Source organism: Pelmatolapia mariae, linkage group LG16_19, assembly GCF_036321145.2.
Source record: "Pelmatolapia mariae isolate MD_Pm_ZW linkage group LG16_19, Pm_UMD_F_2, whole genome shotgun sequence".
NCBI lineage: Eukaryota > Metazoa > Chordata > Actinopteri > Cichliformes > Cichlidae > Pelmatolapia > Pelmatolapia mariae.
The window spans coordinates 41,484,513-41,497,644 of NC_086241.1; the positions used below are offsets into that span (position 1 = coordinate 41,484,513).

At 40.5% G+C, this 13,132-nt stretch overlaps 1 protein-coding gene and 1 pseudogene across 1 annotated transcript; both read right to left on the reverse strand.

The window, feature by feature from the left end:
- Positions 1-353: 353 nt before the first annotated feature.
- On the reverse strand, positions 354-1,114 carry LOC134644578 (GTPase IMAP family member 9-like; annotated as a pseudogene).
- A 2,454-nt stretch (positions 1,115-3,568) lies between these two features.
- On the reverse strand, positions 3,569-9,145 carry LOC134645390 (GTPase IMAP family member 9-like). Its single transcript, XM_063498813.1, has 2 exons — positions 9,123-9,145; positions 3,569-4,499 (listed from the first exon to the last, which is right to left on the reverse strand). The coding sequence occupies exons 1-2, from the start codon at positions 9,143-9,145 to the stop codon at positions 3,569-3,571; spliced, it is 954 nt and encodes a 317-aa protein (XP_063354883.1).
- Between the last annotated feature and the right edge of the window lie 3,987 nt (positions 9,146-13,132).

Sequence of the window (13,132 nt, forward strand, 5' to 3'; positions counted from 1 at the left end):
GAGTTTGGTGAGGAAGACCGTCAAAAGTGCGCTTCAGATAAACACACTCCTAAACCTTGTGGAAAGCCTTTCCAGAAGAACTAATCCTGTTGTAGCTGCAAAGGGTGGGCTGACATCATATTAAACCTACATATTAAATCATATTTTAATGAATTAAAAATGGAATGTCACTCACATTTATATGCGTGGTAAGGCAGATGAGCTAATACTTTTGGCAATATAGATAATGGTTTGTTAAGCAAAGTTGGCTCTGACTAAAACAAGTTAACAACATAGTCTATAGCCAAAAAGCATTATTAAAGTAATACATTAAACTAGGCAATAGCTTTTTGCTTCTATGAAGTTAGAATTTCTTATTGCAACAGACATGTTGCATGCTTCACTGACTGTCCTGTTAAATTCATTTCTCTTTTGACTTCAGCCTTTAGGTTGTTCTTTCTCTGTTGCTCTTCATCCTTTCGTTCCTTTGCAAGTCTGTGTTTCTCTTTCTTTGAGGCCTTCTTTGCCTTTTTCAACGTGTTTACTGTGTAGTGACCCCCACAATTCTCCACAGTCATTCTGTCGATTTTCTCTAGAAGCTGCCTGATTTGTTCTGGGTCTTCCGCTTCGTTATTGAAGACATGATATCTGCCATAGACAGCCTCAATGAGCTCTTGAAGTCGTTCATTTTTTCAATAGTTTGTTTCTTTAGTTTGTCTCCATGTGTGAACAGAACTAGTGAGTATTTGGCTGCCTCTTTACCAAAAGTACTTTGAATCATCTTCACAGTGTCTTCCTCTTCTTGTGTAAACCTACCAAGCTTTAGGACCATCAGGAAGGCATGAGGGCCAGGAGCAGACAGAGAAATAGATATTTAAATTTTTTTTAACACTTCTTCTTCAGTCACATTAGTGTCAAATACCCCTGGAGTGTCAATGATGGTCACCTTTCGACCTTCCACATCTCCCTGAGCTCTCTTGCACTCAGATGTCCAGGACGATGGGGACAGTTCAGACTGAAAAGCTTTTCCTCCTAAGATGCTGTTTCCTGTTGCACTCTTCCCTCCTCCTATTTTTCCCACCAAAATAATACGTAGTTCATCACTCTTCTTCTGCTTCCTAGAACCTGCAGACATAAAACAAATGAACATCTTTTTTCTTTTTCAGTTTTTTTTCTTTTTCTGCTGTCATTGTATAAAATATTGAACTTTAGTGTAGATTGTGTACAGTCAGTGTTGGGAAGGTTACTTTTAAAATGTATTCCACTACAGAATACTGAATACATGCCCCAAAATGTATTCTGTAACGTATTCCGTTACGTTACTCAATGAGAGTAACGTATTCTGAATACTATGGAATACTTAATATATTATCATGCTGTTTACAACTACGTGAATGTACTATTGCTGTGATTTATTACTATTACTGAAGGTCCGAAACGTAGTAAAGGGACCTCTGGCTAATACGTCGGGTTAGTGTCGGGCTGGTAGCCGAAAACTAGCTTTACTTTGTTGTCTGGGTCAACTTTGCTTGCGGGAGACAGAGAGAGGCGTTGAAAGGCTGCTCCAACGGAACTTATTGTTTCCGGAGGAAAACACGAACACAGTGTACAGTCGAGTCTTAATAGCTTACTTACAAATGGGCTCGTCAGGCACTCTTCTTGGCTGCAGTGGTTATTATTATATTTACATGCTTCCAGCTCCCGTTTTTGCTCCGTGACAGCTCGGACTTTTCCTTTCTCTCCCTCCCTCGCTCACAGACACATAACGTGTATGACAGTCCATTCTCCCTGCAGCACGGACTACACTGCCCATCAGGCTACATTCTTTAGAGCTATGCCTGTAGCATTCTGCCTTTTAGCTTAGCACAACAACAACAACAAAAAAGCGCTCTCTCACCCAGGAAACAGGCAGAGAGAGAGCGTCACCCTGTAACCATGGCAACCGTAACACTGCCGCCTGGAACAACAAAACGTAGCTGTCAAACAAACCCAAACAATCCTGACCCGCGACAATATGAAACAAGGAAGTACCGCCGTGTATTCCATTTATTTCACCAAAGTAACTGTATTCTGAATACCACCTTTTTAAACGGTAACTGTAACGGAATACAGTTACTCATATTTTGTATTCTGAATACGTAACGGCGGTACATGTATTCCGTTACTCCCCAACACTGTGTACAGTGTACAAGTTATTTGCTCACCATCACAGTGTAAGATAAAAGCTGGCCTTTCCAGACTGTCAAGCACCCAATATTAAAGCAGAATTCTAAGAGACTGAAAAAACAATCCCCATAAACTAATAAAATATGAGTGCATAAATTGGTGCCAACCCTCTTTAGCAAATCAGCATTTTTATTTTAACCTCTATCTACCAGGCCACCCACAACAAATCTAGGGTTACGGTACTGACCCTTTTTTTTTTTAAATCGTATTTTTACCTATTTGGAACACCCAGATGGAAAAAAAGAAACTTTAAATACAAAAACCCTAATGACACAATGTAAGCAACTTAATTTAAAAGGTTTTGTTTTCACCCCACAAGAACATGCTGACTTACAATTTCTTTAAAACGTGTGTGTGTGTATGTGTGTGTGTTTACAACCCTTCAAAGGTCTGTGTGAGGTTTAAGCCTTGATTTTACTGTTGAAGTCCTTAGAGAGACTGCCAGACAAACATGTATATACACCTATATACCAGGTTGAGCAGACAGTCACTCTAAGGCAGGGGTCTGAAACTCAAATGAGCTGGGGGCCACTGCTAGCACTGTCATCTCATTGGAGGGCCACTCAAGTGTTCGAGAAGTACAAAAAAACAAAACAAAAAATACACTGACAAATATTTATGAAAATGTAGTGGGTTTTTTAAATTTTAAATATTGTATAACACAAAACTGCAAAAGTGAGTGCAAATCTTTCTTCCTTACTAGACCCCTGCTCTAAGGCAATCACCGATAGCCAAAACACAACAACCATATATCGATATATCCATATCCAAAAGATGAACACTGAACATTTTTGAATTGGGTTCAGGTCATTTAAATGGTGACACATATTTCAAAATAAATGAGTTTCTTCCATTTCAAACACCAGCATCAAAAGAATTAATTAGAATTAATCAAGAACTTTGAGTTGAATGTGCACTGTTGACCAACAGCAAGGCAAAATCCCCAGAATATTAGAGAGAATAGTATAGAGATTTAACATAGATAGCTACATCTCTCCTACAGCTCACATGTCCAAGGTTATGGAATATCATACCAGCATGACTGGCTGGTTTCATGTTTGGGCTTGAACAAGGTTAGAATGACACTTTTTCAATCCAGTCTGACAAAAAAAATACAAAAGATTCCCAGAACAGAATTTATATAGATACTGATATTCCATTAGTGATTGTAATCGTTTACAAATAATAGCGAAGTTATTAACAGTTGAGTATCTCTCACTTGTACATGTTCAAATTATTTCTCTAAGTATTAAAAAGTGATTAGGAAAGTCGTATTCTTTATTTGTGCAAAAATGTTTCTTGAGATGCAGTTGACCAAAACTGCCAAAATTTTCCTGGGGAATAATTTAATCCTCCAAAATCTTCATTGTATGTGGCAGCGATCTGAGACTCTCACTGCTAAAGCACCAACTGTAGCTCCAACAGCTGCTCCAGCAGCAATTCCAACTGCCAAACCTATTGGACCGCCTGCAATTCCAAGCACACCTCCAATGGCAGCACCACAGGCTGTTGCAACAGCTATTGCTGGTGCTGAAGTGAAGTCGTTTGATTTTTCGGCTCTGGCTCTGGCTTCATAATGATATCTCATATGCACCTTGCGCTCCTCTCTGGTGGCCCTTCCTCCATATTTGGCTCTCAGTTTATCAAGCTCTCTCTGCTTCTGTGCTTCCATCTCCTTCAGGAGTCGCTCTTTCTCCTTTTCTATGGCTGCCTCTGCTTTCATGAACATTGCATTGGTATAGCAACCTCCACCATTAACTGCAGTCATCTTGTCAATTTTGTCCAGGAGCTGAGAGATTTGTTTGGGATCTTTGATTTCATTGTTGAAGACATGGTATCTGTTACCACACTTTCGAATGATGGCTATGAGATCAGGACTTTCTGAAATAAAGTTTTCAATGGTTTGCTTCTTTAACTGGTCTCCATGTGTAAATAACACCATTGTGTATTTTGCTGCATCTTCACCAAAGGTGGTCTGGATCATCTGAACAGTATCTTTCTCTTCCTGGGTGAACCTGCCCAGATGAAGAACCACAAGGAAGGCATGAGGACCAGGGGCAGACAGAGAGATGCACATCTTGATCCTATTCAATACTTCTTGAGTGAAATTCGTGTCAAAAAGGCCTGGAGTATCAATGACAGCTACCTTTCGACCGTCAACATTCCCCTTTGCTTTATGGCATTCAGACGTCAGAGAGGATGGTGACAGTTCTGATTCAAAGGCCTCTCTCCCCAGGATTGTGTTTCCTGCTGCACTCTTCCCCACTCCCGTCTTCCCCACAAGAACAATCCTCCTTTCATCTGAATCCATGGCACCTTTGTACCCTGTTGGACAGAAACACACTGTTCATCATACAGTGCTTTGTCGTTCAGGGTGGCGTGCACATGCAAAATGCAAAAAACGTCTTTCATATGCTGCTTAGAGATGGTGGTGACTCTTAAAGCTGAAGCAGTGAGAACCTAATAAGAATCAATAAGAGAACTGATAAGGAAATTCTGACATCCAACAGGTGAAACAGCTCAGAGATTCTCAGTTTCAGTTAATATTGGATTTGAATGCTTATCTCTTGTCTTTGATAATGCCAAAATAAACAAAAAAATTCTAAAGAAATGTTTTGGGGGATTTAAACAGATTTCATGGGAAAAAGGCCTCTCTAGTATTCAATCAGAGTGCTGAAGTCCTGTGTGAAAAGTGATTGCTCCCCTTTCCAGAAATGGCAAAACATGGAACCGTGGTGAAGCTTCCCAGGGGTGTCCAGCTGACCAAAATTAGCCCAAGAGTGCAGTGACCACTCATCAAAGAAGTCACAAAAGACCCCAGAACATTTGCCTCAGTTGAAGTCAGTGTTCATGACTCCACCAAAAGAATGTGCCTGGAAAAAAATGGACTGCACAGTAATAGGAAATAGACTGGTTCGTATATAACGCTCTTCTACTCTGAACACTCAAAGCGCTATACACAACTTGCCTCATTCACACCCATTCCCACAAGCACTTTTTTCTATGCAAGTGATTTCTGTCTAACATTCACATGCATTCATATTCCAATGGATGCATTGGAAAGCAACTTGGGGTTAGTATCTTGCCCAAGGTGTCATGGTTCTAGTTCTTGGACCCAGTATTTTGACTTTCCTGTGTTTTCATGATTGTTTTGTATTTTGATGATGATATTTAAGTTCCACTAGTTAGTCTTGAGTTTATTCTTTCCATGTTCCCGAGTTCCATTATATTTCCAGTTTAGTTCCTTGGCTATTAGGTGTCTTGGTTGGTGTCTGTGTCTTGGTTTCTCCTCTATGTGCCTATAAGCACCTGTCGTGGCATCTGTGTTTACATCTCTTTCCTTACATGTCCCTTCTTGTTGCTTTTGTAATTCGTATCATCATGCCAAGATCTAAAGGGTTCTTTTGAGGAAATACTTAAAATTTGAAGTCTGGCAAGGGATCCAAAAGGCGGACTTGAAATATAGCATTCCACCATTAAGAAAATTATCTTCAAGTAGCACAGATGTGAAACTAGTACCGGTTTTGAGAGAAATTTGGGAGAATTTACATGAGTTCAAGTTTCCACAAGTGTGTGTGTGTGTGTGTGTGTGTGTGTGTGTGTGTGTGTGTGTGTGTGTGTGTGTGTGTGTGTGTGTGTGGACTTGTGAATTGCCAGAACTGAGCAGAAGCATCACAGACATACTGTACATTTAGGGTGTAATACAGTATCCTGGTACACCTTTGCTTTTTTTCTCATCTTTTCTTATTGTTTTTTCTTATTGGTATTTTCTAATTTTATTCTAGTATTTTTGGTTAGGTGTGGCTGTAATGTAGAGCTATGATGTAGAATAGAAACCTTTTTGATTCTAAAACTTCAAATTGAGCACTTGATACATGATTGATCTGGTTCAGCATGGCTATTCTTGATGCCTGACAGTAGGCTATCCCATAAAGTACAAAACTATATCAAAAGTAGTAGTAGTATTTGTAGTATTACTCCCTAGCAAACTGAAAATGTTGAATTGCAGTGTGAAAAAGCTACTTCTTACCTTGATAGGTTGCCCACTCATGCTGGAAAGTCAAAAGCTCAAAGGAGTCTGTTGTTGTGTCTTGCCTGGTATGAGTGTTTCTTCTCTGTACTCATTACCTTTCTTTCTCTACATGGATGTTCGCTTTCCCTTTCTCTTTCTCTTAAAGGCCTTAATGTTGCATAACAAGCAACATTCCAGTCAATGAGGTCAATGCCACAAAAAAAAAAAAAAACCCACACACTTTGAGTGCTTAAGCAGAAAAGGGCTATATTTATAACTATTTTATTTACCACTTACCAACCAGTCCATTTAAAAACTGGAATTGTTTCATATCTCCTGGTATTGCCTAAAACTGTCGAGCATCCTGACACACCTTTTCTATTTTTCTATATTCATGTATGCATTCAATTGTGAATTGGCCAAATAAAGTCCAGCATATATTTTCTTCTCAGGAAGTACGATCAAATTACAGAGCCCTTCATCAATGCCCAAAAACCAGTGCTTAAAGGGACCAAATTGGCATGTTCCAGAGAGAAAGCTGGAGTTGTCACACCTTATCACTCATCTAAATTTTTCTTCATTCAGGCTGCATTTTTGAATGAGTAGAAGCATTCCTTGCATGTCTGTCATAGCACACATCAGTCTGCAAGCCATGAAACTCAGGCTGGGCCAGTTTTTTTCTGCCAGTGTTGTAGCATACATGACATGATGCTAGGACACACTGCCTGCAGATGATTTACACTGGTTTTACACTGGTTTTCATTTTCTTAGCCAGGTAGTCACAGTTTTTCCCATATGTGACCTTTGTGTTTTGTATGTAATGTTGGTTATTTTCCCAGTGCAAAGAGGTAAAAGATTATTCACAAAATAAAGCTTACAATGACAAACAGTGTGAATTCCCAAGTTATAAGCTAACACAAACAAAATGCATTCATACAGTATATATGTGTAAAACACACACACAAAAATATCTGCTTTACACTCATAAGTAACGTGTTGATAAAATGCTAGAATTCCTCCTAGCACAAGTGAAGCACAAACATTTTGGACAAAGCAAACCATATTGTGTTTACAGACAGATTTTAAAGTTCTAAACTCAAAAGCAGGACTCGCAGTGATGAACTAAATGAGGCAGCTTTTATTGCACGGTAAAAAACCCGAATACAGAAAACAAAAATGAAGCATAATAACTAGAGCTAGCAAACTCAGGACTCAGGGAACTGGAAAACAAGAAACCCGAACTAGGAACTAGAGAGACTAGGAACATGGAGGAAACGCACAGCACTGAGGAGGACCATGAAGGTTAATGATGTGACAACAAGCAAGGGAAGACTAAGGACTAAAATACACATTGGAATAATCAGGGAACGGGAGACAGGAGGGAAACACAGGTGGAACTAATTAGGCAGGACAAGACAAGAGAAGCAAAAGTAGACACACTAACAAAGCACACGTGACTATCAAAGTAAAACAGAAAACACACACACACTTAACACAAAGACATGGGACCAGGACAGGCACAGACTAGACGCATACAATCTGCACCTGCACATCTTGACACAAGGATATTCAGCATGCAGGCTGGAGCAGATGGGGATCGAACAACCAACATTCCCAATTAGTAAGTGACCTACAGCCATGCCAGCCACCCCAGCTGCATAGCAGAGTTCCAAGATAAAAACCACTGCTGAGCAAAAGGAACATAAATGCTCGTGCCAGTTTTGCCAGAAAACATCTTGATGATCCCAAAGACCTTTTGGAAAATACTCTGTAAATGAGGGTGTATTGTGATAAACAGCTGAAACACCCAATGAGTTGGGGGTGCACAACTGATGATGTTTCGTATTCGTGACAAATGGTGGTTCACATTAGTCTTCAACGAACTGAAGAATTACATTACTGAAAACACCTAAGGTCAGTTAAAAAAAAACTTGCTTCACCCACCCTGTGACAAAGTGGCTAGGACTGAATGCATTTACCATTTGTCACTTGCATATATTGTTATTTTGTGTTCTGTTATCTTATAGCCAATCATAATGCTTTAATTAGTGATGTGCGATACCACTGATTTCCTTTCCGATCCGACACCAAGTAAAATTCAGGGTGGTATCGACGATACTGATCCGATACTGATACTTTGTACAAAACTTATTTTATTTATTGTATCTTTTATTGTATCTCAAATTATAGAGTCATAATGATTACAGGACATTAGATTAATTGTTCTTTTCACTTAATAATGCAGAATTCATCATATAGAAATAAAAAAAACTGAAGTTGTGCGCTATTTGAACACGTTGCCTGCCTGCGGCACTAAAGGACTCCGTGAGAGATGTCTGTCTCGCCCTAGCAGCACCTGTCCCTCTCCTCTCCTCTTCAGTTCGCCTCAACATATGCTCATCATATTCTGTGATATGATTTACTCTGAGGTGTTTGACAAGGTTAGTGGAGCTGCCACAACACCTCACTTTTTTGCCACATGTATCGCAAACCACGCCTCGGCTGTTTGTGGATGTAAAATACGTCCGCACATGACTCCATTTACGCGCAGCCATTGTTGTGAGTGTTCACGCCAAGGGGCTGCAACACATTTATACAGCCGTATTTCGCACATGACTATGAAAGGCGGAAGAGGAAGTAGTTCCCTCCAATGTAGACAATCCGAATGATATAGTTTCTTTCCACTGTGTTCCTGTTAATGGAACTGGCCTGAGGATCAGCTCTGAAAAGTCGAAGATCATGCACGTCAGCTCCATGGACCCACGACGGGGTATCTACATCAGGACACAGCTGCTAGAAGAAGTGGAGAACCTACCTTGGTAGCGCGATTTCCCATGACGGCAACGTGGAGGTGGATGTCATGTGCCGCACTGGAAAGGCAGCTGCGGTATTTCGGAGGATGAACAAGATCTGGTCCTCCCCGACCATCTCCCTCAAGATCAAACTCCGCGTGCTTAATTCGATCGTGATCCCAACTGCCATTTATGCCAGTGAGACTTGGAAGGTGTCGGCCTGCATCAACACCAAGCTCGACGTCTTCCAGCAGCGATGTCTTCGCCGGATTCTGAAGATCCGCTACACCGACTACATCACCAACGAGGAGGTCCTGCGAAGGAGTGGCACAGTCAAACTTCACAACATCGTTGCATGCCAAAGACTCCGACTGGCCGGCCATATCCTCCGCATGGATGACGCATGGATTCCAAAAACAGCGATGCGCTGGCAACCCCTGGGCATTAAAAGACCACGAGGACATCCCCGAAACACCTGGCGAAGGTCATTCCATCAAGACCTAATCTATCAATAATATATCATTGGAAGAAGCCGAAGCCCGGGCACAAGATCAAGCCTGGTGGCGTTCGTTAGAGCCCGATATGCCACATAAGGCATGGGAGGATCTAAGTCTAAGTAAGTCCTGTTGCCAGTTCGAGCCCCGGCTCCGACAGTCTTGGTCGTTGTGTCCTTGGGCAAGACACTTCACCTGTTGCCTACTGGTGGTGGTCAGAGGGCCCAGTGGCGCCAGTGTCCGGCAGCCTCGCAATCTGTCAGTGCACCCCAGGGCAGCTGTGGCTGCAATGTAGCTTGCCATCACCAGTGTGTGAATGGGTGGATGACTGAATGTAGTGTAAAGCGCTTTGGGGTCCTTAGGGACTAAATAAACCCAGGGTTCGTACGGGTGCACAAATAACTATCTGATTGAATAGTTTTATTATTAGATAAAGAAATAAAATGAGTTGCAAAACCCATATGGAAAAGAAATAGTAAAAACTTATACTTATACTCATGAAAGTGGCCACTTTCATGAGTAAATCATATAAGGCTTATATGATTTACTCATGAAAGTGGCCACTTTCTCATTTCTTTCATATATTGTTTTAATAAGTATCCAAAACATACAAGTTTCATTTATATAATTTTTCAAGGGATCTTATATTTGTTTTCACTCTTGTATGCTTTTCATACAAGTTTCACACAAGACAGATACAAACTTTATAAGATTTATATATCTTTTCCATATGGGAATGCAAAAGCAAAATTTCTCCGCCTGGGCTGCCTTGCACCTTGCATGTCAGTCTGTTTCAATGTGTGACACCGCCCCTCCCCCGAGCAGTTGGGGCTGAGTGCAATAAATATGCCTGGAGGCTGCCGCTTTAATGACGGTTGGCTGGAAAAGGAGAATTACAAATTATGGATAAGAAGAAGTCCGAATCCACGCGTAGCCACATGCAAAGTTTGCAAAAAAGATTTGTAGCTTTTCACGATGGGGGAATCTGCCTTTTCGAGTCACATGAAAGGTAGGTCTTAGTAACAAATGTTTTAGTCATTACAGTAATGCTAATTTGTTTATGTTCGTTAGCTAGCGAATCCGCGGGAGAAGTTATTAAAATGGATTGAGTGTGATGCAGTATGGCAGCGCTAGTATATCATCTAGTTATGTCATGGTAATTTATGGAATATGTTGTGAACTTAGCTAACATTATTTAGCAGTAGCGCGAGTTACTTCCCTTAACTGAAAGCTTTAAACAGTAGCCTGGTACATAATTGGCTAATTCAAGGCATCCGAAAAAAGTCTACAAAGCAGCAAAGTTGTCAACACCTAATTAGATGAATACAGGGTTTTTTTTTATGTATTTTGCAATCTGCAATGTTTATCAAGTATTATGTTGGTGCCTTGCAACACTTTGGGGGTTGAATGGAGCTGGTGAATCTCAATGCATTCTGGCCGGTCGCTGCCATCCTGTTATTCTATGGCGTTATTTTTGTTCCACTGTTCTGAGCGCACATAAAAAAAATTGCAAGTACAAGTGTTGCATTTTGAGGAGAAAATTATCTCGTATTTTTGAGCAAAGAAAGGCTAAATTTCAAGGAACAAAATTCACATTCCCTGATTTAAAATGTTCCGTTCTTATTTAAACAGATGACTCTGAATTAAATCTAACATAAAAAAATATTTAAATTCAGGAGGAAACATTTACATAATATGACCATTTCAAACTCTGCCACTCTGCGTTCCCCTGCCTCTGCCTCGTTTGAGTTTTGGACGAAATGCATTCTGGGATATTTGCCTGGTTTTATCTACAGTAGCTAGCGAGCTGATTGGAGACCAAAACAGCCTATCCGAATTTTTTGCATCCAAGTCTGTGATTGGTTGGTTTTGTGGTGCAAATATGATGGTGTACAGAGAGAGCTGAACAGGGGCAAAGATGTTGAGAACGCGAGTAACACAGGCCCGCAGAGATCTGAGCAAGAGCAAATGCAAAAACTGTGCAAGAGGGGCTGCTATTGTGTGTGTGTGTGTGTGTGTGTGTGTGTGTGTGTGTGTGGATAATAGCAAACCCTGAAATACATTTTTTGCACGCAGCAATGAACTTTGTTCCTTAAAATTTTGCCTGTCTTTGCTCAAAATAATTTTTTCCTCAAAATGCAACACTTGTACTTGCAATTTTTTTTTATGTGCGCTCAGAATAGTGGCACAAAAATAACACCATAGTATTCAAGAACAACAGGATTGCAGCAAGATATTGTGTAATTGGGGGGAAATAATGGTAATAAGAGGAGCTGATCCATATAGGTTAAAAGAATAGGTAGTGCTTAAAAAAGTGACTAAGTTACAGTAACAGTTAAATGTCTTTTTTTTTTTTTTTTAAAGTTAAACAACTTGTCTCCTGTTTCTTGTGTGTCATTTAGGAAAGAAGCATCAAAATCTAATGGCAAGACTTATTAATCCAGGTCCGCCAGTGGGTGATTTTTTCCAGTCAACAAGCCACACCTCAAACAGTAAAGCTATATCCACATCAACATCCAGCAGTGTAGAGAGTGACAGTGCAGTGGAAAGCGCCAGTGTGGTAGAAGCTAGGGTTGCCCCTCTACCATCCACAGAGACATTTAATCCACATCTGACTACCACAAAGACAGCAAGCACTATAACAGTGGTTCCCAAACTTTTTTTGCTGGGCCCCCCTTTGTTTATAGGAAAAATGTTCGCGCCCCCCCCCTCGCGCGCACGCACGCGCACATCCTCCAACCACACACACCCATATTTTGCTCCATTGCGGTTTATTTCACACCTCAAACATTTAGTAAACAATTAAGCAAATACAAGTAATCTGCAATAAATTACAGGTAGTAAGGAAATAAACTACTAACTCTTTTATGCTACGTCCACACCTACACGGGTATTTTTGAAAACGCAGCAATTTCATCCACACGTAAACGGCGTTTCAAATCACCGAAAACGGAGATTTTTTTAAATCACGCAACGTCAAAGGTATGTGCCTTTTTTCACGTCACGCTGTGCGCACGTTATTGTTTACATGAGATGAATTGCAGAATGGCAGATAGAGATAAAATACTGTTAATCTGACTATCTGCAGGTTTTACACGCTTACATACACACACGCAGTTACTGTCCCTCCATTTAGAAAGGCAGAGGCATCACAGTGTGATTATTTTACATGTAGTTTTTTTTTTTCCTGTGTAATAATATTCAACATTGCTATCAATACATTTTTCAATCCCTCTGCAAAATGGGTTCAAAAACATAAACAACTGTTGGATGTTGTTTGTCCATGCAGGATCAGCCTGATATTATTTGTATCCCACTGTAACTTTACTGTATAAAGAGCTAACATCTCCAAAATGTCAGGAGTAGTTAGTCATTACAACAAGTGTTTGTGAACTAAAAATCAAGAATGTGGGATACTGTTTGTCCGTGATTTGAAGAACCCAGCGCGTGCTCCCGACGAAGGGAAAACCAATTCTGCAGGGGAGACCTACCTCGGCACTTGTGCAGGTGAAACCAAGGGAAGATATGCGTCACCATATTTTCTAGTCTTTGGCTTAGAATGAAGTTGGTTTGGAAACATATTCAGCAATGCTTCATCTCCTGCTTTGCGTTTGTGGAGGCGCCCCATG

What these genes read in the sequence shown, in the direction of transcription:
- LOC134645390 (XM_063498813.1), bottom strand. Translation starts at nt 9,145, where the DNA reads ATGGTCGGGGAGGACCAGATCTT. An exon ending in GTCGGGGAGGACCAGATCTT is followed by an intron (nt 4,500 to 9,122) that starts GTTCATCCTCCG and finishes TTCAGATGAAAG; the next exon opens with GAGGATTGTTCTTGTGGGGA.